Here is a 24,880-nt window from a genome sequence, read left to right on the forward strand (position 1 = left end):
ATCCCAACCACTAGCTCCGGATTTCCGGGTCTTCACCAAAAAGCACACAATACCAGGCAAAGCAGGAGACAACTAAGAAGAAGAACCTTACTAGAGGAGAGAGCAAGGGAGACTAAAACAAAAAGAAAACGTTTTCTTTGAAGCGGCAAAGGTAAGTCTTCATATGCCTAAACTCTTTGGTCTCGCTCTTGTATGTGCCTTCCTTATGCGTGTTTGATGTTTGATTAATATTCATAGTCATGTTGGTTTTCTTTGTGGCATTGTCTTTTAATCAAACTGCGTTCTAAATGTGATTTCGATACCTGCAAGACTCATCAAGTATTAATAGAAAATAGGCATATACTCCCCAACATCAAAGCTTCAATACCCTTTAGCATCCAGAAAACATGTAATAAAAAGAAAACAGAAGCAGCAGAGATGTTTTTTATATAAGTTCTCATAAGAAAACAGAAAAAGAAAAAATCAATCAAAGAGAGAAAAAGAAAAAATCAATCAAAGAGAGAATGATCCTGGTAGCAACATTCCCCGGGTCCGGTACTCACCCTTCACATATTATTCATGGGAGAACCATCAAGAACCACTGGGGCACAGACTAAACGGATTCTGAGTTTCTCTTCATATCTCCGTCTTCCCAAAGAACCTGAAAGATAAAACCGCTGGCCATTCGTTGAACGAATTAATCTTGCATTCCAATAACCATTGCCAAGGCCTCCCCACCTATCATTTTTCTCGGCGACCACTGCTTCTTCTCCAAATACGCTCACGCGACTGGACCAGCTCCGAGTCCTCAGTTTACAGAACAACTTGCTCACAGAAACCATCCCTGCGTCAACGGCAGTAGACCTCGTCGGTGTCGGAGAGAACGCGTCCCGGGAGCGGCGGCGTTAGCTCGGCGGACGGCTGTAGCCATGCGGAAAGAGAAGGAACTGGCGGACTGGAGCTTGGGCTGACGCTGGCTCCGGCGGTGCGCGTGGTTACTGGCGACGCCACGAAGGCGGTTCACGGTGGTCTAGTTCGAAGAGGCGGCGGCCCGTGTGCTTCAACTGGCAGAGGTGAACCCCTCCATGGGTTGCCATTTTCGAAGAGAGACGAGAGAGAGAAAGGCAGTGGCGCCGCGGTTGGAAACGGTTCCGGTGGCGCTTGGGGTTTCCGCCGACGCCAAGACTGGAAGAGGTGGTGGCGCGGTGGCTGGTTCGAAGAAGCAGTGGCGCGATGGCTGGTTCGAAGAAGCAATGGCGCGGAGACTGGTAGAGGGTGGTGGCGCGGTGGCCGGTTTGGCGGAGGTGGCTGAATGCACGCAGGGAAGACGCCCTTTATCAGAATTCCTGGCTGGGAGAAGAGATATTTGTCTCGTGGTTGGCAAATGGAAGAATGAAGAAGGTGTGAGCAGAACCCTAATGGGATTCTGAATAAAGAGTCTTTGGACCTAGCTATTGGACAGCGTCCTTTTCCTCCTGCCACATACACAACTCCATTCACACTCCCATTTCGCTCGGGCTTAAGCCCACTCAGTTTATGCAAACAAAAATAAATAAAAAGAGAAAGAATTGGGCCTGAGCACACTATTTCGGGATGCACCTCCGGTTTCATCCTTACACCCATGACAGATACAAAGAAAAAAAGGGGATTTGGGCCCAAACTAAAGAGCCTCAATTATACTCCGCACCTCTGGTTTTTATCTCTGCACCCCTATTCTTATTGGGATGTTCTCTTGCTTTTATTTTATTTTTATGCTTTTATTATTTGTTTCAGATTTTATTATATGTAACCCCTTGTATGATAGCTCCCCACCCCTTTGTTTTATTTATATTTATTGGACTTGTTTGTTTTGTTCTACCTAAAAATTACAAAATAATAAGAAAAAAAAAGATAAAATATTAAAATTACAAATATTTTAAATTAAAATATTTTAAAGGTCAAGCACATGTGTGATCGCTCGCATCGTCCTTGTGCTAAAAACCTTTTCTCTTTCTTTTATTAAAAAAATACAAAAATATATTTTAACTGTTAAGCACATGTGTGATCGCTCGCATCGTCCTTGTGCTAAAACCTTTTCTTCTTTTCTCCTAAAAAAATAATAAAAATATTGTAAAGGTTTAGGCACATGTGTGATCGTACGCATCGTCCTTGTGTTAGAACCTTTTCTTCTTCTCTCCTAAAAAAATCAACAAAAAATTATTTTTAAGGTTTAGGCACATGTGTGATCGCACGCATCGTCCTTGTGCTAAAACCTTTTCTTCTTCTCTCCTAAAAAAAATAATAAAAATATTTTAAAGGTTTAGGCACATGTGTGATCGCACGCATCGTCCTTGTGCTAAAACCTTTTCTTCTTCTATCCTAAGAAAATAATAAAAAATATTCTAAAGGTTTAAGCACATGTGTGATTGTACGCATCGTCTTTGTGTTAGAACCTTTTATTCTTTTCTTCTAAAAAATAAAAAAAATATTTTAAAGGTTTAGGCACATGTGTGATCGTTCGCATCGTTCTTGTGCTAAAAAACCTTTTCTCCTTCTCACATAAAAATACCAAAATATAAAACATTCACATCTTCAAACAACAATCAACCTTTCAGCCAGAACTACGTGATCCTTGATTCTCTATCAAAAGTGGAGATACCTAAGAGCAAGGCTAGTCCTTGTCAGGTTCACTTCCCAAAAATCCAAAATTATCCATAATCCTTTCCAAACAAAATTCTCAAACAATTTCCTAAACAAAATTTCCAACACAGTTTCACAAAGAACTACGTAACCATGATTTCTCATTTTGAATGAGAATACGTAGGAGCAAAGTCAATCCTTGTCGGGCCCAAAAAACTAAAAAAGATATATTTTGTTTCTTTAGAGTTTTATTTTAGGGGATAGTTAAACATTTTGAAAACCACATCATATTCGCGTATTTAGTTAAAGGTACTGCCTTCGGGCAGGCGTTGTAGGGTGCTAATACCTTCCCTACGCGTAACCGACTCCCGAACCCAGAATCTGGTTTTTGTGGACCATGTCTTATCATTTTATGGTTTTTCTGTAGTTTTCCAGAATAAACTATGGTGGCGACTCCAAATCTCTTTTTCTAAAACCCGTTTTCTTTTTTGGATCGTCGTCCCGTCACGATTCCGGTTGCGACAACTATGTTATATGCTATGATGTTATTTCTGGTTGCTCACACTTGCATGTTGTGATTGTAGTTTCTACCTATGATGATCGTACTTGTACGGGAGTAGATGGTCTTGCAGATAAGACCGGATCGAAGTAGTTGACGAGAGTTGGGATCTTTGATTTCGGAATTGAGTATTTTGTATTTAAAAGTTTTAAAACTTGGCATTTTTATGTAAAAGTGATATTCTAAAGATTTCAAGCGATGTTTATAGTTATGTTTAGCTTCCGCATTTCAATAGAATAAAGTTTGATCATCTTTAATGAATATTTTATGGAAAGGTTATGTTTTGAAAAAGAAAAATTACACTGTGACATCTCAAAAATCGGGATGTTACACCAACCATCTAGTTAGCCCAATTCATCTATGACATCTCATCAGCCTGTCCATCCCAACCATTCTGCCAGCCAATCCAGTCTTGTCCACCATGTCAGTCTGTCAACTTGCCACATTTCAGGTTAGTGATCGTATAATGAATCTAAAAAATGTAACTTGACATGAGTTATAATATTATATCTAAAAGAATAAACATATTTAGTTATAAAAAAAGGATGAAAATATAAAAGCATGTGGTGTCAACTAATGCTACAACTCCAATCGACAAAATTTGAATGTGGTTGATAACAAAAAATTGCATGAAAAGTCATAGTGTAGTAAATATTGATGAACTACTAACAATAAAACACAAATAAATTAGGAATCATCACCACAAAGAGATATGCTAACTTAAAACTTGCAGACATGTTTTAATCTAGCTATGTCAAAAGATAAGAAATAAATAAGTTCATTACAAACACTAATGGGTAAGGGAGGAAACAATTCTAAACTAAATGTATCTAACAATCAACTAGCATTCATTGATCACAAAATACCTCACCAATATAACAACATTTCAATCTAACATAAACCAAATACAAAGGCAACCATCAAGGCACAAGCTAAAATAAATAAATGCATTTTCTCACTCCTAAATTAGTTAGCAGCGCACCAGAATGTCTATGTCGGACACTAAAACAAAAACTAATAATACCATAAATAACCAACAAAATGAATTGAAACAAAATACAGATATAGCCAAAAATGCACACTCAATCAACCACCAAAATAGAAAGGACTAATATTTACATTCCATTAATACAATCATTCTCAATCAAAAAGCAAAAAACACTTACGTTTGAAGATTTTAGGTCATAGGAAGCTTCATAGTTTCTTGAATTTTGCAATTTAATAACCATGGTCACAGTCATAGGGCCATTGTCATGATCATAGATTTTGGATTTCAGCTCGTCCAACCGATCATCCTATCCATCTCATCAGTCTGTCCATACCATCCATTTCGGTCCATCCTGTAAGCCCGTTCATCTCGTTCAACTAGCTAGCATGGTCATCCTGACTACCCCGTCAACCCATCCATCAAGGTCAACCCTACTAGATCGGTCAACCCGTTCATCCCATCCATCTTGGCATCCAATCAATCTGATTCATCTTGGCCATCTTGTCAACTCATCCTTCCTTGCCATTTTAGTCATCCTGTCCATATGATAACTGTTTCGGTAGGGGGTATGGGGGCCAAGATATCAACCTAACAGTTCTGGATTCTTTCTTCTGATCAGACCATCTCCATGCTATCTTGCCTTTGACGTTGTTGATCCTTCGAGGAAAGTGGGCTGGGCACCTGAAAAAGGCACTCCGACGCTCAAGTTAGATCAGATCTCATTCTTTCTGTCTATGTTTTTCCGTAGCTAAAGAAAAAAATGACCGGAAGTGAATTCTTCCTACCTGGTTTGTTCTCTTACCCATTACCTGGACCTATTGGAAGTGGGTAGCAAGTATGAGTGGTAGGTCCCTCCACCTCTAGTGCTTGTCGTTACTTCTTACCTGGATCTATTGGAAGTGGGCAGCAAACATGAGTGGTAGGTCCCTCCACCTCTAGTGTCTCAGCCATTATTAGGAATTTCATCATTACCTCATCTGATACCGAATCCCATTATTTCCCTGATTCCTGGTCTTTAATCAAGACAGTGTCTGTTCGTCTGTATCTGCTAAACCACTTCCAACGTAAGAGCGCTTTGTGTCGCGACGTCAGACCACAAACCATGATCGGTCGATCGCCTTGAATTTGTCGCTCATCAGGTAATCGACATAAACAAGCGAATGTTAGTGAGAGTCGAATGTTCTGAAGTGCTCGACCTCCAATCACAAACGATCGGTCGCCAAGTGATCTACATCCGAATTGACGGTCGAACATCAATGGTCGACATCGAACGGTCGATTATTAGTGGTCGACATCAGTTCGGATGTTTAGTGGAGTTATAAGCCGAGACGCGAGATCATCGTCGGGTTGTAAACGGTTAACATCGATGGTCGACATCAAACGGTCGACCATTAGTGGTCGACATTAGTTCGGATGTTTAGCGAAGCTATAAGTCGATCATTAGATATCCCATGGTACAATAACTAAAAATTCATATTATAAAAACTAAAAATCAAAGTTAAGATAACATAATAATAATAATAATAATAACAACTTTTTTTTCAAAACCATAAGATGAAAATAAAATGTTGTTAAAGAAGACCTAACCTTCAAAGTCATACTCACTCGAAAAAAAAAAGTAGAAGAACAAACTTTAAAGAAGAAGAAAAAAGTTTAAATCAAGTAACGTAGGTTCAACAACACCTGAACTTTAACAACACCTGAACTTCAAAGTTTATATAATGACCGAATGAGAAGATGAAGGAAAAAAAGTAATATATATTGAAAAAGAGAAAGCGCGAAATGACTAATTACTAAAAAAAGCTAAAAAATTTAACAAGTATCGTTATATCAAGCTGGATATTTTGGACAATTCCCTAGTATATTATTTTATTAGATAGATATTGATTAATAGTTCAGAAGTTTAAAATTTGCAGCTTTTGTTTGTAAATATGTATTTTTATTAGTTTTGAATAATGCTCTACTTACTCTGATGTTTATTTTGGCTAGTTGTTTCTGTCATGGTTGTACTAACATAACAATGCGAAACATTAAAAGAAAAGATATTAATGCACCAAATGGTTCACTAAAGAAAAACATTAAGTTATTTTATGTACGAACTTTAACTTCAGTGTTTCTCCAATCACACGTGTGAAACGCTGGTAGCAGTCGTGTCGGTGTCTGTGTATGACGGGAGTTTGACATCAGAGTGGAAGGAAAAAACGCGTTGAATTGTTTTGCGATTAACAGATGAAAAAGAAGTTGAACTCGTATTCAACATTCTACGACACTTTAACAACTTACAATATTGTTGTGTTATGAACATGTTATAACACTCGTAGCCCTAACCGACTACACATGAATGCAAAGGAATTTCAAATCATAATATTTTTATTACAGTTCATTCATTCTCATAAAATTAAGACCTAATAAGATGGATTTTCTAATACCTCTTAATATTTTAATAGGACATAAAAAATAAAATTATGTGTTATAAAAATAATAAAATTGTTTTGGTACATTCAATAACTTAATCAAGATAATTTAAAAATATATTTTCTTAAACTCTACTTTTTAAGTGGACAAAATCTATTTCAAACTTTAATAATACTTGAGATGCTCTATCAATATTATTTTAACTGGTTTGAGGTCAGACAAAAAAAATTCTCAAAAATATATATTTCTGACAATAACAATAAATCTTATAAAAGTCTGTATAAAAGTAAAACCATAACATAGAAATCTCAAAAGCTATGTAACAATATAATTCACAAGAACTAAATTAAGATAAAATGAATAATTATAATTATAGTAAGTTTATCCTATTATTATATATTTTTTGAAGAAAAAAAAACTTAAAAGTACAAAATATTTTAAATTATCATTTAATAATGTTTTGAATAGTCTAAAATTTAAATACATATAGTAATTTTTTATATAATTTATTTTATACCTTAATTAGAACGATATCACTCAAACTAATTTTTAATTTTATCATTTTTAATTAAAAATTTGTAGTTTATATGATTTCATGCATTACGTCATGGTACAGTGTTAGGGTTTCTGCTTCTTTACCTATGTTTATAATTTGATCTAAAGAAGAATATTTGACAAAAAAAAAAACATTTAAAATTTTTATATATATAGATATACATAAAAGCTACTTTATAATATAAATTAAATCAAAGTAACACTTTGTGTAAGTAGTCTTTTCTCCATCATACACTTTAGGAAAACTGTATCTTAATTGCACACGGTTCCACCAACTTCATGCTTAAACGAAAATAATAATAATAATATTTTAATTATAATAATCATTATGTTTAAATACAATTTTTAATTTTATTTTTATATTGTGTGTTCAATATCTATGTTATATATATAAGTTGATAGTTTTTTAATTTTTTAATTCAAAAAAAATTGTCTGTGTCACAGTAGCACGTGTTAAATTAGTATTAATATCATGTGTTAAATTAGTATGAATATCATCTGTTAAATTAATCAATATCACGTGTCAAATTGATATTAGTGTCATAATACTTTATATTTATTTTAATCTCAATTTTTTTGTTAGTTTTATTCAATTTAATTCTAAATTTCGTTAATTTTGTTTAATTCAGTTATAGTTTTGTTCATTTCTAAACAAATTTAATTGTTATATAATTATTATACTGAAATTTTTATTAAAATTCACAATTTTATTAAATATTTCTTTCACTATTTTTAAACAAAACTCTAACTATATTATTAAAAAAAAATTATTAGATTTTTATTTGATTTTTGTTGCATGTAAAAAATAGGGTTAGAATTAGTTTAAAAAAACATACATAAATCTAATAATTTCCTTTTAATAATATAGTTAAAGTTGGTTTAAAAATAAAAACAATATTTAATAAAAATATGAATTTTAATAAAACTTTCATAACTAAATTGAAAAAAATGAATGAAAATTGAAACTGAATTAGATACAGGACACTAACACACCTGTAAGCATAATATTAATACTATCATGTAACACAATATTAACACGTAGACAATATTCTTTTAACTTAAAAAAAGAAAACAAAAAAATTAGCTGACATGTGATGTATATTTTTCACCTTCTATTTAAACATTATTACAAAAAGAACCAAATTAATAAAAATTAAAACCTTATTAAATACCTGAAAAACAATCAAATTAAACAAAATAATGAATTAGTTGTAGTATAACATACATTGTTGAAGCCGCTTTCGCACCACATGTCGTACAAAATTAAAGTAAATACGATTATATGTAAAAAACTTATTTACTTTATAGTGATTTAATTATTGATTTATGTTAAACTTTTAGAGAAAAAAAATATGATTCTAATTTTTAAATTCAAGAAAATTTACTGTAATCTATCAAATTAAAAAAATAATAAGTTTAAATATAAGAGACTAAAGTAATTTTTATTAAATTATTTTCAGTCTCTCAAGTCATTGGGACTACAATTATATATTTCTAAATTGAAGGAAGTAAAATGTTTGTTTTTAATCCATGAGGCCAGATTCAAATTTACTTCAAAATTTCAATATTAAAAAATATAATTAATTTTTTTAAATTAAAAATCAATTTCTACATTTTTTCATAAAAATATGCAAAAATTTATTATGTCGAGTATAGTTTAAGATATCCATTAGTTAGGGCTATATATAATTTTTTTTATATAGAAAAAAAGTCTACAAAGTTTAATCATATTTCTCTTTATATTTGCATGTAATCATTATCCACATTGGAGTCAAAGTGCATATGTTATTAGGTTTAAAAAAAGCAAGTGATTAGAATTTTTCTTGTTTTAATAATTAGTTGTTCAATAAATTACTTATATTTTGAAAATATAACTAAAATTAGATGAAAATAACCTATCGACATACATAGATTAGATGGTAATCATTTTTATCTGCACTTCAAGCTATCTTTTATAATAATATTATTTTCATTTTAAGTTTAATAAAAAATTATACACATACTTAATTAATTAGTTAATTAACAGCCAATATATTTAAATGATATTATTTATCATTTTTGTGTCACACTTTGTTATGAAATAGATATAGGTTATCAGTTCAATTCTTCCATAATACATACTAACAATTCATCGATAAAATAAACATAATCTAATAATACAATAAAAGATAAATAACAGTTAAGAATTTACGAATAATATGCATATAATAAAAATTATAACCAAGTATATAAGTGACACTCTTTCAAATGTTTTTTTTATTATTTTCGTAATATTTATATATTAACAGACAATTTTTGTTACATATTTAAATTATTTTGATAAGGATAAATTTAACAAATACTCTTTCAATTACGATATATATTATTATAGTTTTAGTTTTCGTATAATTAACCAATTTAGGTGCAAAGTTAATGTGACATAATTTGAGATAACTATGGAATACACCTTAAAAGAAAACTGTAATGAAAATCATTTTTTATTTGTAAAGTTGTTAAAATAATTTCAGTCAAGTTGACTGTTTTTTTTTTTTAAAAAAAATTATCCAAACTATATTAAGTCGCTTTTTATTCAACCAATTTAACCTACATTTTAAATGGACATAGAATGGACTAACTCATAAATTTATAAGTTTGTGTAATTTACAAAGTAATAATTATATTTTAAAAAAAGTAAAATAATAATATTTTTCTAAAACACACATACGCATAGATAAATAGATATATATTATAATTTATATTTATTTGTATATGAAATTATTATATCTAAAATTAAATTCAATAATTTTCTTAATTTTAAAATGCCTACTTGTTTTTGTTTTATATTTAAAGTAATTTTTTATTTTTGAAAAGAGAACAAACGCTTACAACTGTTCAATACAACCTTATAAAGTGACATATTAGGTGAGATTGGACCCAACCGACTCAAACTATTCATCAGATCTACTTATTTATAATAACTTACAAAACCAAATTACTAAATTTAAAAAAGGCATATTAAAATACTGAAATTGCATATTTTTTACAACAAGGATGTAACTGTAACTAAATAAACATCTAAAATAAACTAATTTGATGCAAAGGATCACACATTCTGTTCAATAATTAATTTTTACTGAAAATATGATTCCCCTTAGTGAAACTTTTCCTCCCACGAATATTTTTTTTTTGTCTAGAAGTAAAATTTATTAAGATATAAAAATACAGATTATAATTATAATGAGAAAATAAATGAATGAACTCATTGTAGAAAATGCAAAAGGAAAAAGAAAAAGAAAATGATGTTATATGAGTTAGTCAGAGTTTGAGAGACAGCTTGCATGTCTCACTTCACTCCAAACAACATCGTAGAAACAAACAAAGTAACCTTTTTCAATTTTGTGTTTCCATTTCCATGGTCTTGTCATTCCTTCATTCTCTGTATTTTCATTATTTATTTTGCAATGTTATTTTGTCTATAAAAGGGTGGTGCAAGAATAGCATATAAACATGGCACAACGTGTTTGTTTGCAATGAGCATTGTAAGGAAGAGAGAGCACAGCATAGCAATACACATAGGCACCCTCTTCCCACATTCTTCGCTCTCTCTTTCATTCTCTCTCTTACGTTGCCACCCTCCATTGTGCCACCTCCTTTCTGGGTGGATCCCTTCCTTCTTTTCTCTCCACATTCATCTTCTCTCTCTACCCTTTTGTTTGTTGCTGTTGTTGTTCAATCTCTCATCTCTCTCTGTCTCTGCCGGACACCTCCTTCAGCCTTTCCTCTTCCTTCATCCCACTTCACATATTCAGGTACGCTGATGCTCCTTCATAATCATCAATGACAATGACAATGACAAAGACATTGGTGTTGATGATGTTGTTGTTATATGGTGTTGGCCTACGATATATGTATATATGTATATACATAAAAATATGTTGTCATTGTCTTTTTCAATATTCAAACATGCATAAAGATGTGACAATGTTTTATGATTGAATATGTGCCATGTTGGTTGCATGTTTTCTGGTTTGATCACAACCATGGCATTGGTTTTTTCTACGTTGGGGAGGTGAGAGTGAGGAAAATGGCATCAAAGCATTCATAAGGGAAGGAGGATTAAGAGACAATTTGATCATTTTTTGTTGTTGGTATGTTATAAATTGGTACCAACAATGACAATGTCCCTCAACTCCTTTTCTGAATGTTAGACAAGACAATGTTTGATTTTATTTTTTTTTAAAACTGTCACTGTTGAAGATTTGATTCTTTGTTCTATATGTCATTTTTTGGATTCTATAGAAACCTATCTGATGAAGCAACGGATAAGTCTTTTGCGTATCAATTTTTATGGAATTATTGGATTTGGTTTTGGCTGGACAAGACACTGAGACAGAAAATATAATTAAAGCTTATAGGCCAGTAATTTTATCTGGCGATTATTGGAATTTATTCACTTTTCTTTCTGCTCTGAAGATTTCGAAGTCCAAATAAAAATTATTGGAATTTATGCCCATTCATGCATTTCTTTTCCTTCCTCTTTCTACAAAGGATCATGAATGCTAAGAGTCCATGAAGCTTTTCAAAAACCTTAGTGGGCGAAGATTGAAAGATCTTAATGTCTGCTACATGTAATAAAATGCTAATCATGGCTCCAAGCTTTGTTCTTTTTTCCTAATTCTTTTTCTAAACTTGGTTGTACCCTTAAATTTTGTTTATTTGAGTTATATTTATAGCAATTTATTACATGAGAAAAGCCTTACCGTGCATATTACTTGATTTGGATATTATTGTGAAAGTTTCTCTTGAGGTGGATCAACTTCAGAGGTGAAGATATAGAACATATTTTTCTGTGAGTTAGTCTAATGGTTAAGACTTAAAACTTGACTCGCAGAAATCCAAATATGCAGGGAAGATGATGGTTGGAGGTTCGGTCGAGTTAGAAAGCATGTTTTCTTTAAGATCTCCTAAAGCAGATTTGGAAAAGGACTTTGGTAAAGCAGAAAGCACAAAGAGTAGAGACAGTAGTGGTAAGTGGTTGGAGAAAAACACATACATGCCATTGCGGGGGACACATAGTATATGGGATCAAGCTGCGCTGAGGTTGCAGAAAGTATACAAAAGTTTTAGGACAAGGAGGCAACTTGCAGATTGTGCAGTTCTTGCAGAGCAGAGATGGTTAGTTTCAACACATGTACCTGGGTAAACACAATTGGAATTTACATAAAACATTGTCCATTTTGTTTGTTACTTCGTATGTCAATTCATTTTTTACAGTGTCAACCAACCATACATCAGGGTAGGTATAATTTTTCAGACAACTATTATAAATGTCAACAAATTTACTATATAATCTGTGTTTGGATGACAAATAAAAATAATGTACATTGTCAATGTATATACTATTTACTCATCTTTTGTATGAGAGTGAACACTTTTAGATTTAGGAGTCTTGAGCAATCTCATAGAGTGCTGTCAAATTTAGTTGAAAGATGAGGGAATTGAAAAAGTTTCCATTACCCATGTGCTTGTGCTCTCTATGAAAGACAAAGATGTCCATGATATTGGTTGTTACTGAACTAAATTTGTATGTATAGGTGGAAGGCTTTGGATTTTGCCGAACTTAAGCGCAGTTCAATATCCTTTTTTGACATTGAGAAACCGGAGACCGCCATGTCACGGTGGTCTAGGGCGAGGAAGAGAGCTGCCAAGGTAGGCTCTGACATGACTTGTATCATAATATGTTGAGTTGTTGATGTTGTAGATTGAAAGACTAGTAAGATGTTTTCACTGTGTTTAATAATAGGTTGGAAAGGGTCTGTCTAAGGATGTGAAGGCTCGGAAACTTGCTTTGCAGCACTGGCTAGAGGCAGTAAGTCTCATAGCTAAAGTGACATTGTTCAAATTAAACTGATAATTTCTCTAACTGGTTGCCAACTTGAACAGATTGACCCTCGACATCGCTATGGTCACAATCTTCAATTTTATTATGTGAAATGGCTTCGCTGTGATAGCTATGAACCTTTCTTCTATTGGTAAGATTGTAACAAGAATGAAAATCCAATTTCTGTTTAACATGTAACTTTCAATCAAACTAACGGATAAATCAACCTACAAGTGTAGGCTTGATGTTGGGGAAGGCAAGGAAGTACTTTCTGAGAGATGTTCCAGATTAAAACTTCAGCAGCAGTGCATCAAATATCTTGGTCCAGTGAGTTTGTTGTTCCCTTTGATTTCCCTTTTCATCTTCTTTTTCAACCATAGGAATCAATGTCATGTTAAAATATGTCATGAACAAGCCATGATATTTTACTTTAGAGAAAAACTCAAAGCTGTTTATGTACCTTAACTGTCAAGCAACATGTAAAAGTAATTTTAAAAGCTGTTTCTTTTGCAGGTGGAGAGAATGGATTATGAAGTAGTTATTGAGGATGGAAGGCTCATGTATAAGAAAAGTGGGAAACCTGTTGACACAACAGGAAAAGCAAAGTGGATTTTTGTACTTAGTACATCCAAGACTCTTTATGTAGGGCAGAAGACCAAGGGCACATTTCAACATTCAAGCTTCCTAGCAGGGGGAGCCACATTGTCTGCTGGTAGACTAGTGGCAGAAGATGGTGTTCTTAAGGTATGAAGAAGGACAGAAACCTGATAATGGATATAGAATATTGTTTTCCTTTTCTTTCTATATGCTGTTGTATTGCATACTGACAATAGACTTTTTAAACTCCAAAGGCGGTTTGGCCTCACAGTGGGCATTATCTCCCAACAGAAGAAAATTTTGAGGAACTCATGTCATTCCTTGTGGAGAATAATGTGGATCTTACAGATGTAAAGGTAAAATGACTAAAGGGTAACTTTTCTTCAGGATTTGCATTACTGAAGAAAATTAAACTCCTAGATTAACAGAACTACATATTCACTATTATCTCTTTATAGTTAACTTGGGATGGAATTATAGCTAGATTTTAACTTTGACCATGCACAAAAAATTAGCTAATTGCAATTTTCATTCCATCAGATGAATGAAAATTCTTGTGAAATGCTGATTTCCATTTTCTTATATCCAGAAAAGTCCAGATGACGAAGAAGAAGACATAGCTGGAAACAACCAAGATATCTTCCAACAAAATATTTTAGAGGCCATGAAACCTCCAAACATTGAAACAGAAAGCAGCAACACATCACCTGAAAAGCTCCCTGACTTGAGAAATGAGGATTCTAATGCTGATTCAACCTCTCAACCACCTTTGTCAAAATTGTCTCTAAGACTGGGATCAAAAATAGCAAGAATTGAGATACCAAAAAGAGTTATAGTGCCTGAATTTTTTGGAGAGCAAGAAACCGGTCCTCGTACCCAATTTTATTCTCCTTATGCGTCATCAGACAGTGGTTATGAGACAGCAGAAGAATCATTCATAAAGGAGGAGGAATTCATGGTTTCAAAATCAAACATGTTTGCTGAACATCAAAATGAAGATGGGAATACTATTCCAAAGGAGCAAATCTTGAAGAGGATAGATTCCCACAAGGGAAGGAAATCATATCAATTGGCTAATCACTTGTCTACTAAATGGACAACAGGTGCAGGCCCTCGAATTGGTTGCATGAGAGACTACCCACTAGAGCTTCAGAATTTGATTTTGGAGCAGCAAAATTTGTCTCCAAGGATAAGAACAACGAATCCATCTCCCCGGCTACCACCTTTATCCCGCTTCAGCCCTCATATTGCTTTTCCACCTTCTTTGCCTGATGCTCCAAGTGCCTTAAGCAGCTAGTGTATCAGCTGACAACACATAGGATGAAGTGGCAATTAAGGGATGCCACTTCTGCTGAGAAAATGACATAGGAGTTCTTTTTGCAATGCTTTTAGTGCCATTCTTCTAAGCCATATAGTTTTTTGTAGGTCGTGTGATGGATGAGGAACAAAATAACTTTGTATCTTCTGATTCCCAATGAGGATAGAATCTGATCGGCTTCTTTCATCCAATCTAGATTGAGATAATAGCAACTTGCAAATCATTAATAACATGTATAGTTACGCAGAAAATTTCTCAAATCCCCACCTTTGTTATCCTTCAAAACATGTACTCTGTTTATCTTATATACTATAGACAAGATGAAATAGGTAGTCAGAATATATTAATTGTTACCAACACCAAAATTGTTGCGTAGTGGTTTCAATCCTTAATATAAGATATAAATAAACACCCTGATCGGGTTGAGATTTGAGGTATGTACAATGTGCTATATTTTGAAGTTCAACTATGAGTGATAGAGGTGCACTTAACAACACATTATGAAGTACTTTGATAATTATATGAGTGAAAATTAAAATAAGAGCCGGTGATGAATGCATTTCGTGTTGCTGATGGAGTTTAAAATTGCAACAGCTTAAGAGGAAAATCACAACTTCCATGGCTGATATCAGTCATATCACACATTTGCACTTTTTTTCAATAATGTTGTCTACTATGGCTTCTATTATAAAGAACAGTTCCAAACAAAAGAAAAACATTAATTTCAAGCAGTTATTCAGAAAATAAAACACAGTCCTGCTTTCAGTTATTACTGTGTAGAAAATGTTGATTACGAACATAAAGAGATTAGGTTGCATAAGCATATTTTACTTTTTCTCGTGATTCTTACGATTTGAGTACCTTTATCTATCATTAAAAATGTGTAATCGTCTCAGCCGTTTTCTCACTATTCTACAGTGTTTATATTTTTAATGCATATAAATATCATTTCGAATTTGTAGTAAAATCCAAACAAAAGAAGATGAGAATAAATAGTTTACACACTCATAATATAAAGAACTTTACACAAACCATTAGGAATGTTAAATTTGTTGACATCTTGATACGTCTTGAACATCTTGGTACATCTTGAATAACTCTTATCACACATCTTGGTAGATCTTCAATAACTCTTATACAAACAAACATTTGATCAACGCCTGATTTTGGATTAGGATAATTGGATTGTTTATGAAATTAGTAATATGAAAATTGACAAAATTGAAAATACAGAAGAGGTAAAAGATGAAACAGAAGGCCAAAATAAGATTAATTGATAAGTTGAGAAAAAACTCACCCTAAATCAATAACTTAAAGAAAAGAATAAAAAAAATTTCACAAAAATCTAATGAGAATTTCTCTCCACATGGAAAAAGCTTCTTAAATAAATGAGTCAACTAATTATAAAAATCAACAAATGCCTGTTTATATTATTAATCTAAGATTAATAGGTTTTCCCAATTAATTAATCTGATTCAACAAGTTATCTAATTAGCCAAATAGCAAATAATGCCAAAAAAAGTTCTTAATTACAAAAAGATAGAAAGAAATACAAAAAGTTCAACACAGCATTATACAATTTCTATTATACAATATTGCCTTAATCCTCTTTCTTCACCCTACATTGTATGTCTCCCAATCACTCATCAACATCCATATTAAATATACGTTTAGAGTTTTATCTTTTGTATTTACATGCGTATTAAATGTGTTATGTAATACCATGATTATTGTTTCTCTATATATCACTATATATGGAGGTATCACCAAAGATCAAACCTTATGTATTGTTTTAACTTTTCTGTAATCAAAATTAGAGTTGTACAACTGTTATAAGGAAAATTATGCACCTTGGTCACCAGACCCAATGCCCACAAATGAAATCCAAAAGTTGAGTGATGCCACATAAACATATTTTGTTTTGACACTTTACATCTCTATGCTTGTAAAATAAACTACACATGTTTTAGCTAAAACTGATCACCAAAAAATAGTAGAGGTACAAAAACAATACAAAACATTTTCTGTGTAATATTATGAAATATGTTAATGGCATTACATCAAAGTAAAAGCAAATAATATCAAACATTTACATACAAACATACTAAAAAAACCAAATAGTTAGTTTATTAACTGATACTTGATACAACAAAGAAGATTTCTCCAACTATGCAGGTGTGCACCTTTTGTCAAGGAAAAACATAGCGATGTTTCCTATATGAAAGGAAATATTGCATACTCAGCATAGAACAGATTCCATATGAATCGATAGAATCCTGATATTGCATCCTGCATCATACAGACAGACATTTTAAAAGCAGCTTAAACACTAGTGGAAGAGATAAGAAATAAAAAATGCTTCACTTAGGCCAGTAGAGACGGTGTACAGAAAGCTATTTACTCAATATTTTGGAAACTGTTTTTTATTGTAGTCCTATTATAAAATCATTGATGTGGGAGACTACATATTTTTAAAAGAATAATTTGGTCACTGCATTTTTGCCACCTATAGTAATAGAGTATTGAACTATTCATACTGCATTAATAAAAAATCTTGGTCTCTATTAAGAAGTGAACTTTAAGCCTAACTCAACCTTACAAAATCGGCTTGTAAAGTGAGGTTTGCACCCACTTATATACTCTAAATTTATATACTCCAAATTGGCCTTACCTCTAGTCAATGTGAGACTTTCAACATACCCCCCTCACGCCGAGGTATATGATAGGCTCTAACCATAGCTCTAATACTATGTTAAGAAGTGGATTTTAAGTCTAACTCAACTCCACAAAACTGGCTTGTAAGGTGAGGTTTGCACCCACTTATATACTCTAAATTGGTCTTACCTCTAGTTGATATGAGACTTCCAACTGTCTCTATATGGACCCCAACAGGACAAAGTGGAATTACCAGAACAAGGAAAGCAAGTTCTTTAAAAAGCCAATTGGCATTGCTATGTTATCCTGACCTAATAACACTAAACTACAGGAATGTTGTATCAGTCAATCTATTATTTAGTGCCACGGTATGAGTATTTAACCAATAAATAAGTAATGATATTAACTAATGTGCCATAAGAAGGTTTGTTGATAAGTAGTTGAAGTGATTCACGTCATCCAAAGTCGTTTTGCTACAAGAGACAAAAATAGAGGTCCAATATCTGAGCATTAAAAGCAATTAATAAGTTGCTACAATCATTTTCTTATAGAAATATTACCTTGGTATAATTTGCTTGTTCTAGTACCCGTGCCTGAAATACAAGAAAACAAGTCATGTCTATCTTACAATTTCACAACCACTCGTGCATTATGAAAAAAAGAAAGAAACAGAAAAATGAGAAGCACCAGACAAGTCTATCCTGCATAGCACTAAGGTCTCAATAAGCATATAGTGCATTAGGTAGACAAAATCTCAACAACACTAGAGGAGGGAAATGCTTTGCTTTGTAATATCAACAAGCATATATTGTCAATACACTCCAATCAGCATAACATGTCCCCCACAATCTTAAGAATCTTAGATACGGGTAAAATACTACAGTTTATGGTGCCATGGATATCTCAAAGCACTCACAGTCTTGATCACAATAGGTTATATCTTATGCCATCTAATATTAAGATGAAAACGGGTAAAGCTATACTGTTAGATGAGAGGGGTAAGAGTTCTGGGGATCTATTTTGGTTTCCCTTCATGTGGACAATTTGGTTTTTGGACTTAAAATCAGAAAGTAGGCACTGGGCAGTCCACTAATATCACAGACTGCATACTAGCACCAACTTTCAGAGGAAAGGTGGAAAACTTCTGTGAAGTTAATACTGAATGATTCAACAACCTTGTGAAGAACAAGTTAAGTCTTGATGGAACTCTACTATGTTTATTTCATTGGTTTTGGAAGTAGAAATATGTATTGCTAGATGTTATGTTAATAGGGAAACATTGTACTTAGAGATATTACGAGATATAATAAGCTAATGTAATTAGGGCAACAGTTGTTCATCCTATTTATGTCTCTTCATATGAATAAGACCATTGGCTGTGTAATTTCACACATGGAATCTTTACATGTCTCTTGTTCTTTTCCTCTTTCAACGAGTGTAAAGCCTTGAGCAAATGGGTTCTTTAATGTTGGATTATGATGCATTTGGCTTGAATATCTTGTTAGAATCTCTATCTACATAGGAGAAGCTTGTTTTATTAGCCCCTGCATGTTTCAGGTCACGAGTTTTGATTTAATAGAGCTAATGCTTCTTCCTCTATGTTCTGGTGTCTCTTCTGTTTTCCTCTCTTTTTCTATCAGTTTATTCCTCCCACAACCCTCAAACTTTCCGAGAAAAAAAAAAATCTCAGTCACTGGAAAAGTCTTATAATTGAGGACTGATATAGTACTACTATTCATATTGTTCAGGAACACATGTATCCAAGTTAAACTAAAAAAAATCTAGAGAAAATCGACAGCTGTAAACAAATATAACTAAAATAATTAACAAAATACAATTCAGAGTAAATTGGACTAAATAAAACGTTTATGAAAATCCACTAAACTAGAATGATAACATTTGTAACAGTTATTAATCCAATTAACAAACCTGGTAAATCAAGCTTATTGCAAAAGTTATATGAGCTGGTATGAGCAACCAACTCCTGAAATCCTGTTAACAGTTCGGAAAGCACATTAGGTTTTGTTTTCATGAATGAATGTAGAATTTCATGCTAGGCACATGATGCAAGTTGATATTCACCTGGGGCATGTAAACTGCTGCCAATACTGAAACAATATAGTTCATCAGCAAAATTCCAGAACCTAGGAAAGCAATGTTCCGAACTCCTAATTTTGTAGCAAAGGTTGATATTTGATACCTGAAGTTAGTTAAGACATGCAGCACCATATTAAAGCGTGAAAGCAGATTATGCTTTATACAGAGCATATGCACACACACATATATATTATACACATATTTATTGGAATAGAGGTGAACAGAAAAATTAACAGCCCAGGAAAATAAGATCAATGAACCTCAATTGGGTACCAAAACTTACTTGCGATCTCCTTCAACATCAGGAAGATCTTTTGTTATAGCAATTACCAATGCGAAAAATGTTACAAAGGTTGTGATGAAAACCACGGGAGAGCTGCAGCCAGAGATACAAGAAATATATAATAAGCTCACAAAAGATAAGTTGCACACTTAAAAAAAATGTGGTGAAAAGCTAACACCATAAGCTTTCATTGATGTTAGCTAAGCACAATTTATATTGGAAGTGTGGAATTCGTCCTTCTAACATTATGACCGTTATAAGTTAGAGGTGCCCTCAATTTAGCAACTCCACCTTAGATATTTGTTCTTTTTTTTCAATTATTTTCTTGGATAAAACATCAAAAAAATCATAATCAGTATACTCTTCAGTGATCCTCTATTAAACATCATAAACCATGAGCTCAGTGGTTCAACTTAACCAATTACAGATACAAAGCAATAAATGATAAGCCATAACCCACCTCCATTCAAATGCAAGTCCAAGGGCAGCTCTGGTGGCATAGTAGACACCGAAGTTAAGGAGAAACCCTCGTACCTGCATAAGACTCTTCTGTCAATCTTGTTCAAATATATTCCCAACTACTTAAAATTCAACTGCCAACTTAATTTCCCAAAATAAAAAACAAACAAATTGATAAAATTGTCGGTGTTACTGAAAAGTTTGGGACTTATCATACCGTAGCAATTATAAGAAATGCAGCAACAGGAAAGCGTTTCATTCTAAATGGAGGAACGGAATAGATGGTACCCAAGAAAAGGCCAAGTGTGTAAAGAGATAAAATGAAGGGCCCAAAGTTGAACCCCACAATCAACAGCCCAGCTACTGCAAAAAATATAACCAAGAACCATGCAGATTGGACAGAAAGATCTCCGGCAGCTATAGGTAAATAAGGTTTGTTTACCCTGAAAAAGAATATAAAACCAACTTAGGCTAATATTACTCTCAGGATTTATTTCATAGGCATGTAACTACAACTGGAAAATTTTGGAACCAGAACAGAAGAATCTTAAAATGAAATTCCTGTGCAGTTAAACATGTTCAAGAAAAAAATATTGAAACTTCGTAAGAAATGTGAAATGGGAATCATGGAGAGGAAAAAAACAAGTGGAAGACAACATGTAATAAGACAGTTGTTTATATTTCTGCACCATACTTGTCAATGCTAATGTCATAGATTTGATTGATGCCAACTATATAACCATTTCCGCAAATCAGGGCAAAAAGACCAGAGAAAGCTTTGAACAAAAGAGACCACTTTATCAAATTTGTGTGCTCAATCAATGCTCTTGCCACCAAAGCACTGTAAAAACAAAGAGAAAATAAAGCTCAGACAAAGTATACTTGGCATGAAGCTGCATGAAACAGTTGCTAGCTAGTTATAAAGTTACTCACAATGAGCCTAGTGCTGTACCACGTATAGTATGTGGCCTTAAAAATCTCCAGCAAGCATCTTTCAAATCTAAAAGTCTTTCAACTAATGGACGATCAGATCCAGCAGCTCCAACTCCAGTGCAAGCCTGCCAGCATTATTTTCATTTAAACTTATAAAGAAGACTCAAATATCATCCAAGATCAAAAAGTAGGTCAAAAATGTCCTTTAAACCAAAATAAAGTCGGTTATAGTAAAGTTAAAGAGACTAAGTAAACACTAAATGCTTACAATTGCAGTTAAATTGTAATCTTCTGAGCCCAATTTTCCAAGTTTCGTTGATACAGTGTGTATTAAATAATCAGAAAAAAAAATCATATCTACTGACTTCTACTTAACACTGTGACAACCACAATCCACTAACACTCTTACTGTATATAAAACATGTCAGTTCATATTTCTTACTTCTCTATTTGCAGCTCACCTCACTACAATCATCAGCATCGCTGCATGTTATTGTTGGCACCTTTTATTTCAATTGTTCTATTACCACATTGAATTGTTTTGATCGTTTTTCCATGCCAATGCCATGATAGTTTGTCAAGATACCATAGTTTTTCTATACTATTATTGCAATATTGATCCTATTAATCACCAAACAAAAAGCCTTACCCGTTGACTTGCCTTTGTAGAAGTGACCTGGCCTCTATCTTACTCCAACCACATTCCATTGGTATCGTCGTCATTTTTTGTTTTTTTTGTTTTCTCTGTAGACTCAACTAAATCACTACATAATCTAACCATCTCAAACATGATTTGTACACGTCTACTGTAATATTTTTACTTCTGTTAAATACTAAATCTTCACCCCAAGGTCAATGAATTCACTTAGGAAACTTTACAATCTCTCTAGCACATGTGGTTGAAACTATCCTTCCAAACCTACTTATATTAAATGAAAATAACAAGTTTATATAGCAGCTGCATATTCTCTAAATCATAAATATATATATAATGAATAAAACTAAAATTATATATATATATATATATATATATATATATATATATATATATATATATATATATATATATATATATGTGTGTGTGTGTATGTACACACACATACATACATATTAAAAGACAGAAAGGAAGATAGAAAAGGTAATTGGGTCAGTATCACAGAACCAATCACAGTCTCCAGTTTCTGAACAACCAGTTCTTGAACGAAGTCATGAACACCAGAGGAGTGGAACATTCAAAAGAAATGACATTCCAGACAATCATATTTACAGATTGAGAAATTTCCCACTATTCCAAGCACAGAAGGAGTCACAGTTTGAAAACATTCAGCAAAACCCATCAATTTTATTCTTTTCTTTTTCTCGGGAAAGCACAAGTAAATGAATCAAAATTGGAACTTTAAGGGAAAGCAAACATACCCTTATGGAACTGGGTCTCTGCGGTCTCTTGGAAACCGGAATTGAGCAGCATCTGTGTTGGTGATGTTGCAACCCAATTGAGTGGAAGTGACTGGAAAATCTAAGTGTGGCCTTAGTGCACAGTCTAGCTGAATTCAAATAGGGAATTGTGGAAGGAACCCGATGTGGAGTTGGAGAGAGTGAGAGCTCCATGCGAAGCTGAACACAGCTAGCTAACAAAAAAAAACACTCCAAATCTCAGACACAAGGCAAAAGAATTGTCTGGAAACTCCTTCCTGAAAAACAGTCACAGTTGCATAGTGTTGTAGGATACGTTGAAGTTCAAGGTGAATGCCTCAAAAGCACGTTAAGAACATGATTTTTGGAAGAACAACATAGTTTCTGATGCAAATTGCTTAACATTCATTGGCATTGATTTTGGCAGACCTATCCGTCCTCAAACAAGCTAGCATTCTTCTATGGCCACCACCACTTAACTTAGATTATGTTTTCCTTTGTTTTTTTTTTTTTTAAATAATAACAACAATAATAATATTTAGTTTACTATTTTATATAAAAAAGTTCTCAAAATTTATCCTTTTTTTTCGACATTCACATTATGTATTGATGAACACATAAATATTTAAAACCATAAAACATCAAAGGCCAAAAAAAATGCAACAGAAAACATTGGTTTTTTTATATCTTTTTAACATATCAGCGTATTATTACATATTAATGGTGATAAGATGCGTAAAATTAAAAGAAAATTATTATAAAACCAATTTTTCCTTTATTATTTCTTTTGTAAAAGTATAATATAATTTTTTTATATTTAAATAAATAAAATTTAAATACATGTATTTAACTATTATAATTATATATAATGTATAAATGTGATATCGAAATGAAAAGTTTAATAATTTAAAAAAAAGGTTAAATAATTATATTATTATATCATTACATATACTAAAACATAATTATATGTTTATTTTTAAATATTAAAATGTATAATAATAATTAAATTGGTGTATGATGATGGGTTTAAGGAATTATTTTAGGTAATAGTTAGATATAATTGAAATGAATATTTGTTATGATCAGAAATTTGATATATAAGAGGAACTAATGAATTATTACAAATTTGATAAATATGAAGTTGTAAATTTTGTGTTAGAAAAGACTAATTGTATATAATTATAATTGTTAGAAATAATAAAAAATGAATTTATTTTTTAATGCACGGGTCAACTCTTTTTTCGTTTGACATTTAATACTTTTAAATATATAATTTAAAATGTATCTGTAAATAGTTGAATATACAATAATAATGAAATAAGTGTATGATTAAGAATGTACACGATTATTTATAGAAATATATAATTTAATTAAATGGTTATTGATTATAACTTTTCAATATATACTATTGATATTTAATTAATTGTTAATAATGCTTTGTTTGGATAAGAAAAGTTATTTTAATAAATGAAATTATAAGATGACTAAATTATCTTTATGGTAAAAATTATTATTATTATTATTATTATTGTCTTAATATTATTGATTTATGTATTATATTTTATTATTAAATTATATTGTTATTAATATTAAGTGTTATTATTATCATATAAATGTATTTATATTATATTATTATTATTACTATTGAAAACATATGTGTGTATGTTTAACTTTTTTTTATAATAATAAAAGATAATAAAATTATTATTATAATTATTGTTGTAAATAATGTATATTTATTGTGTATATTTGTATATATAAAAGGTAAAATTGGAAAACAAAAATGTAAAAAAAATGAATCCTCTTTATATATAAATGTAAAAAGAAATTATTGTGTATAAAAAAAAATACACGGTTTACAATTTTTATGGTAATAAAAAATAATAAAATTATTATTATTATAACATCACTTTCCAGATGTTGATTAATTAATTATTTAAAAAATTGATTTTTAAATTTCACAAAAATAATGAAAATCATGAAAGATAACAAATAATCTAATTATAATTATAATAATTTTCAAAACTTTATAAATTAAAGTCCAAGATATATTTTGAAAATTCTTTTTAAGATTTGTTCACATGTCTCCTTGTTTTAAACTGCATTAGCATCATCTCTAATATTATTTGTTCATGTATAATAACACAACA

General features: G+C 32.0%; 2 protein-coding genes across 3 annotated transcripts; one reads left to right on the plus strand and one right to left on the minus strand.

Annotated features, from left to right (window-relative positions):
• The first annotated feature begins 10,558 nt into the window (after positions 1-10,558).
• Positions 10,559-15,318, plus strand: LOC108325493 (IQ domain-containing protein IQM6). 2 transcript variants are annotated; one of them, XM_017558573.2, is made up of 9 exons: positions 10,559-10,903; positions 12,002-12,293; positions 12,689-12,803; positions 12,898-12,963; positions 13,038-13,126; positions 13,215-13,302; positions 13,489-13,719; positions 13,827-13,928; positions 14,162-15,318. In XM_017558573.2, exons 2-9 carry the CDS (start codon positions 12,007-12,009, stop codon positions 14,867-14,869), a joined length of 1,686 nt encoding a protein of 561 aa, XP_017414062.1. In that variant the 5' UTR covers positions 10,559-10,903; positions 12,002-12,006; the 3' UTR covers positions 14,870-15,318. The 2 variants fall into 2 exon arrangements, with proteins under 2 accessions (XP_017414062.1, XP_052730788.1); XM_052874828.1 differs by having other exon boundaries at positions 12,002-12,269.
• A 1,578-nt stretch (positions 15,319-16,896) lies between these two features.
• On the minus strand, positions 16,897-23,198 carry LOC108324919 (homogentisate solanesyltransferase, chloroplastic). Its single transcript, XM_017557865.2, has 10 exons — positions 22,734-23,198; positions 21,318-21,442; positions 21,079-21,225; positions 20,602-20,827; positions 20,386-20,459; positions 19,926-20,018; positions 19,628-19,745; positions 19,475-19,537; positions 18,106-18,138; positions 16,897-17,179 (listed from the first exon to the last, which is right to left on the minus strand). Exons 1-10 carry the CDS (start codon positions 22,923-22,925, stop codon positions 17,105-17,107), a joined length of 1,146 nt encoding a protein of 381 aa, XP_017413354.1. The 5' UTR covers positions 22,926-23,198; the 3' UTR covers positions 16,897-17,104.
• Between the last annotated feature and the right edge of the window lie 1,682 nt (positions 23,199-24,880).

This window comes from Vigna angularis, chromosome 3 (genome assembly GCF_016808095.1).
Source record: "Vigna angularis cultivar LongXiaoDou No.4 chromosome 3, ASM1680809v1, whole genome shotgun sequence".
Classification (NCBI taxonomy): domain Eukaryota; kingdom Viridiplantae; phylum Streptophyta; class Magnoliopsida; order Fabales; family Fabaceae; genus Vigna; species Vigna angularis.

Coding starts and splice junctions, on each gene's coding strand:
- LOC108325493 (XM_017558573.2), top strand. CDS start 12,007: ATGATGGTTGGAGGTTCGGTCGAGTTAGAAAGCATGTTTTCTTTAAGA. Junction 12,294..12,688: donor GTTTCAACACATGTACCTGG/GTAAACACAATT, acceptor TTGTATGTATAG/GTGGAAGGCTTTGGATTTTG. Junction 12,804..12,897: donor CGAGGAAGAGAGCTGCCAAG/GTAGGCTCTGAC, acceptor GTTTAATAATAG/GTTGGAAAGGGTCTGTCTAA.
- LOC108324919 (XM_017557865.2), bottom strand. CDS start 22,925: ATGGAGCTCTCACTCTCTCCAACTCCACATCGGGTTCCTTCCACAATT. Junction 21,226..21,317: donor GGTACAGCACTAGGCTCATT/GTGAGTAACTTT, acceptor TTGTTTTTACAG/TGCTTTGGTGGCAAGAGCAT. Junction 20,019..20,385: donor GGACTTGCATTTGAATGGAG/GTGGGTTATGGC, acceptor CTCTGGCTGCAG/CTCTCCCGTGGTTTTCATCA.